Source organism: Phyllobates terribilis, unplaced genomic scaffold (assembly GCF_046119375.1).
Source record: "Phyllobates terribilis strain yellow unplaced genomic scaffold, ASM4611937v1 Scaffold_7__3_contigs__length_470593459, whole genome shotgun sequence".
Taxonomy (NCBI): Eukaryota; Metazoa; Chordata; class Amphibia; order Anura; family Dendrobatidae; genus Phyllobates; species Phyllobates terribilis.
Genome location: NW_027362767.1, coordinates 89729924 through 89735105, shown reverse-complemented (window position 1 = coordinate 89735105; position 5182 = coordinate 89729924). Strand labels below are relative to the sequence as shown.

At 48.7% G+C, this 5182-nt stretch overlaps 1 protein-coding gene across 2 annotated transcripts; it reads left to right on the top strand.

The window, feature by feature from the left end:
- The first annotated feature begins 2686 nt into the window (after positions 1 to 2686).
- On the top strand, positions 2687 to 4304 carry LOC141153799 (uncharacterized). 2 transcript variants are annotated; one of them, XM_073638957.1, is made up of 2 exons: positions 2687 to 2808; positions 3179 to 4304. In XM_073638957.1, the coding sequence occupies exon 2, from the start codon at positions 3395 to 3397 to the stop codon at positions 4067 to 4069; it is 675 nt and encodes a 224-aa protein (XP_073495058.1). In that variant the 5' UTR covers positions 2687 to 2808; positions 3179 to 3394; the 3' UTR covers positions 4070 to 4304. The 2 variants fall into 2 exon arrangements, with proteins under 2 accessions (XP_073495058.1, XP_073495059.1); XM_073638958.1 differs by having other exon boundaries at positions 2739 to 2881.
- Positions 4305 to 5182: the final 878 nt, after the last annotated feature.

The following is a 5182-nucleotide window of genomic DNA, read 5'->3' as shown; positions in this document are numbered from 1 at the left end:
AAAGCCGTGAGAAAGGCTGACAAGTCGGACACCAGAGGGTCTCCTCTCTCCCATAGAGGATTTAGCCAAGCCAGAGCCTCCCCCGTGAGGTGGGACATGATAAAGGCCACTTTGGACCGGTCGGAGATAAACTGGTGGGACAAGAGTTCGAAGTGCAGGGTGCACTGGTTTATGAAGCCCCGAGCTTGAGCGGAGTCACCTCCGTAGCGAGGAGGTGCGGAAAGCCGGGGTCCAGGGCAGGATACCATGGTATTGGTGGGCAGCGGCGCTGCCGAGTTGCAAGTCATGACACTAGCGGTGGTTGCTGGTGGAGCAGTCAGAGTGTCCAGGCGAGAGTTGACATTCCGCAGGTGACCCAGGATGGACTCCTGTTGGGACCTCTGACGGGAAAGTTCATGACATAGATCCGAGAGTGAGGGAGCTTGGGTACCACCGGGTTCCATGGCCCGAGCAAACTGTAACGGGTCTGGGAGGCGGAACCTCTGAGCAACTATACAAGGGGGCGATCCTTCTAAGGAAGCGGGTGGTGACCAGGGAAGACGGGCAGGTAGTCACAGCAGGTGACCGGGACAGTCTCTGGGTAAACGGGCAGGAGGTCACGGCAAGTGACCGGGACAGTCTCTGGGTAAATGGGCAGGAGGTCACAGCAAGTGACCGGGGCAGTCTCTGGGAGAACGGGCAGGGGGTCACAGCAAGTGACCGGGACAGTCTCTGGGTATAGGGTTGGTACGACCTGTGACGGCTGAGCCTCCAGGTAGGCTAGCAGGCGGATGGCAGGTGTGTGCTCCCAGGTGAGCAGGCGAGAGTCTCTGGATAAGCAGGTGGTCACAGCATGTGACGGCGGAGCCTCCAGGTAGGCTAACAGGCGGATGCAGATGAGTGCTCCCAGGTGAGCAGGCGAGAGTCTCTGGATAAGCAGGTGGTCACAGCTTGTGACGGCGGAGCCTCCAGGTAGGCTAACTGGCGGATGCAGATGAGCGCTCCCAGGTGAGCAGACAAGAGTCTCTGGACTGGCAGATGGTCACAGCACGTGACGGCGGAGCCTCCAGGTAGGCTAACAGACAGGTAGCAGGTGAGCGCTCCCAAGTGAGCGGGCAAGCTGGTCCATAGACAGACTGACAGGTGTCGGAAGGCACACCGTCGGACCTCAGGCTAGCAAGCAGGAAAGCGGATGACAGGCAGGAATCACGCAGCAAACTGGCAGGCAACTGGCAGGTAACTGGCAGGTAACAGGCAACGGGACCTGAGGGCTGAAGCAGAGTAGTGAACAGTGCAACAACATTGCTCGGGCACCTCCATTTTGGAGGAGGTGCCTTATATATGGTGAAGTCCTCCGGCCATTGGCCGGGGACTCCTTAAGACGGCGCGCGCGGCCCCTTTAAGAGGGGGGGAGCGCGCGCGCGCCCTAAGCACCGTGGCCGGGAAGGAGCGCGCGCTGCCAGCAGAGCGGGAGGAGGACGCCGGGCTCGGAGCGGAGGGGTGAGGGGAACAGCGTCCCTGCCTAGCAGGGGGCAGGGACGCCGACGCTACAGGCTAGTGTCGCCAGCGCTGATTGGGTGCCTGGCTCACGTGTCATAACCACCGCACGGGAGTCCCGGGACCGCGAGTGCCGACACCGCTGGAACGGTGCCAGCATGGGAGGCGAGTATGGGCTTTTTTATTTTATTGGGGCCAAGTGTGGGGAATGAGAAGGAGTTGTCCAAATAGTGGACAACATCTTTAGGAGGCGTCCATGTACATATAGACTTGGGGCTCATTCAGACATTAGTTTTTCACGTACGTGTTGTGCGTTTTTCATGGATTGAACATGTGCCCATTTGTCTAGGGCTACACACCTTCCTGTGTCACGCAATACTTACACATTGTGCCATCGCAGCTAATGATTTCTAATGGTGTCGCCCTGTGACCTGCGACCACAGAGTCACTATTGTTTCCAAATGTGTTCGACTTGCGACAGAAAATCTAACGTGACACATTTGCCATAGGCTTCAATGCAAGTCGAACGTGACACATTTGCCATAGGCTTCAATGCAAGTCGACACGTGACTTGTTTGCATTTTGGCAAAATCACAGCTCTAAAATAGTTGCATGACAGCAAGTCGCAGATGAGATGCACAAATGTTTGTTGTTGCTCGACACATGTAACCCCAACCTTATCCTTTAAGGGGCTGTTCACACGTCTGTGATTTTTTTTTGTGGCCTCGCAAAAACACCGAGACGTGTCTGATATTGATCTGAGTCACGGATAAAACTTTTCAATACGAATCTATAGGTCTGTGAAAAAAATCTGATGCCATTTGCGTGCCGTCTGCTTTTCATTGACTGTTTGAAAGGAGAAGGTTAAGCAACCTCCAACTTTTTTTAAACTGTATATGGTAAAAAATGATGAAACTCTAATGCTAAAAACTCTAATGAAAATCTGATCCAACACACTGAAAAATCATAGACGTCTGAGCGAGTATTTATAAGGCTGTGTTCCCACTAAGAGCTTTTGATGTCGCAGATTTTCTGCACCCATTAAGTAAAATAGGTTATTTGCATTTCTTCGAAAATACGCACCCTAAGGAAAACATCCCAAACAATAATCAATTGCAATGTGTGAACATTTAACCCTTGCAGTTTATTTTTAAAAAAAGTAAACTTCCCCTTTAATCGCATACCCCCTTAAAACCCCACACGCCCATCCTTTGGGTTTAGCATTTGAATAGGAGGAGTAAAATGAAAAAAAAAAAACGAAAGCCAATCTCCTCATGTGGCTGTTTACAGCAGCGCAGAAGGATGTGAACGTGAGGAGTCAGCGAGAAAAAGGTCAGTGACATCTGGAGGGGATCTCATGTTTTACAGGAAACAGAGTAGAGGATATTGGACATGAGAGTTCACAGTGAGTAACACTGAACCATCTGCTGATTTTCTATGGTGTCCGCGTGTAAACAGGCGGCACAGCTAAAATCATTTTTCAGATCTGCAGCGCAAAACTGTACACTAAATGCAGAAAGACTTCAGTGTCCCTTTAAACGGAATCTGTTATTTTTTTTGCAGATAACTTCCTAAAGTCTCTTGTGAAATCCTTGGGAGTGTTTGCTATAAAAGTTGTGCAATAAGGGGGCGGAAAAAAAAAAAAAAAGTTAGCGGTCATACATACAGATTGATCTTTCATTTTTAACCCCTTCTTTTCCAGAGCCCGCACACAGCAGTCATCTGGGAAAGCTGAGCTTACAGGACAACAGCTCCTCCTTTCCTCCCTCCTCATTTCCTTTGGAGGCTTTTCTTTTGGCAGAACAAACGTGCCTGTTTACAATAGACTGGAGAGAACGTTGAGAAGAGGAGAAAGGAAGGCAGAAAAAAGAAGAGCGGGCGAGATTCTTGAAAGAAACTTTTACATCTCGTCGAAAAGATGGCTGCGAGCAGTGCCCAACTGGGAAACTTGTCTATCACTACCCAAGTGGTTCCAGCAGGAGGACAGAACAACCTTCCCGGACTTGGCACCACTCCGAACTGGATCCATGAGCTGTCCAAGAAGAAGAAACAGCCCATGAAGTCTCTGAGTGCAGTGTTGATCCTTATAGGGGCGCTGCAGTTGACTGTCGGGACCTCCATGTATGTGGCTGAGAATGGTTACCTGTCGCTTCTCTCGCGCAGTGGAATCATATTTTTGGGTAGCCTGGCATTTATTTCCACTGCAATCCTCACCGTGATCTTCGCCGAAAAGGAAACTATCCTAAGGATAAAGATCTGTCTGATCAGCCACGCGATAAACGTAGCAATCGCCGCTGTTGGAATCATCCTATACGTGATCCAGGTGTATACGGATACTCAGTCATGTTGGGTGTCTACGCAGGATATAGATTCGTACAATCCGTGCATCCCGGGGAATACTACCAACGACTATAGTTATAATTATCGCTATGGCTATGGCAGGGATTATTCGGAAGTCATTTACACGCTGCGTGTGTCCCTGAATTCTCTGGTACTCTTCTATATTATCGTTGGTTTCAACATCTCAAGCTTGATCATATTCCTGAAATGGAAATCACTTAAAGATACCAAATACACATTGCTTGGAAACTAATGATGAAAGAGGATGAGCGGGGTATGTGAATAGTGATGTCATCAAGGAGCAGTGACATCACCACTGAGCTTTCAACGTCCCAATAATCACATCCTTTTTTTTTTGGGCTCCATCAATGATGAAGACATTTTGGTCAAATATGGAAACAGATAACAGAGACACTAAGGAGAACACGTAATCTTCTTGCATGTAGGGATTCCAGAAAAAAAAACTTTTAAAATACTGAAGAGTTTATCAACACTAGTGCAATGGCTCTTGATTTCACTTGCACTGGTTTTAATAAATTGCCTCCTCCACCCGTGTCTACATTGTACCATTTTAGGGGGCAGTCAGGCGGCCATATAAATCATAGCGAGATCGTAACACAGTGCTCTGACCTGCCGGCGGCTCTCCCCACCCAAGCGTGACAGCTTCATGTATTTCTATGCAGCTCTCACGCTCAGGCGGGGAGAGCCGCCGGCCAGTCCGTGCATTGTGGTCCGATTTATGAAGCCACCCTTAGGGTGAGGTTTTCTGCTGCAACTCCAGGACCCACCACGGCTAACAGTATCACAGGGACCTATGGTGCTGTTAGTTCTGGCCAGGACTTGCAGCCATTTAACATAAATGCTGAAGTGCATGCACATTATGGCCGTCTTACTGGGGTCTTATTCTGTAAACAGCCTTGTATCCCCATATATGCTGTTCTACAAACATAAAGGTCTATATATTGTAGTTGTAATAGCTTTTCAGGAGACTATCCCCTTTTTATTTCGCCACCCCCCTCCTCATGCCTTTGATTTCATATAGAGTATACGGGCATATTGTACAATGTTTCATCACATGCTGTATTCTCATTCAGAAACAATTACTTCTATGAGAGAACATGGTGCCCCACATAGGTACCATAGTGGCACACCGAATTTCTACAGGTCACTACGAACCCTCAGGGACGATGGGTGCTACCGTGTAGGGTCAGTTTACACAGAAGTGCAATGTGCATTGACACTTGGGATATGGTCAAACTTTGTATTTTGATACTATTTTTCATTTTTTTAGTTACATTTCTAGCATAAAGTTCTTATTTACTCCTTTTTTGTGACTACATGATTAAAGCCAAATCAGAAGTTAGGG

Excerpts from the sequence above, each read along its gene's own strand:
- LOC141153799 (XM_073638957.1), top strand. The coding sequence starts at position 3,395 with ATGGCTGCGAGCAGTGCCCAACTGGGAAACTTGTCTATCACTACCCAA.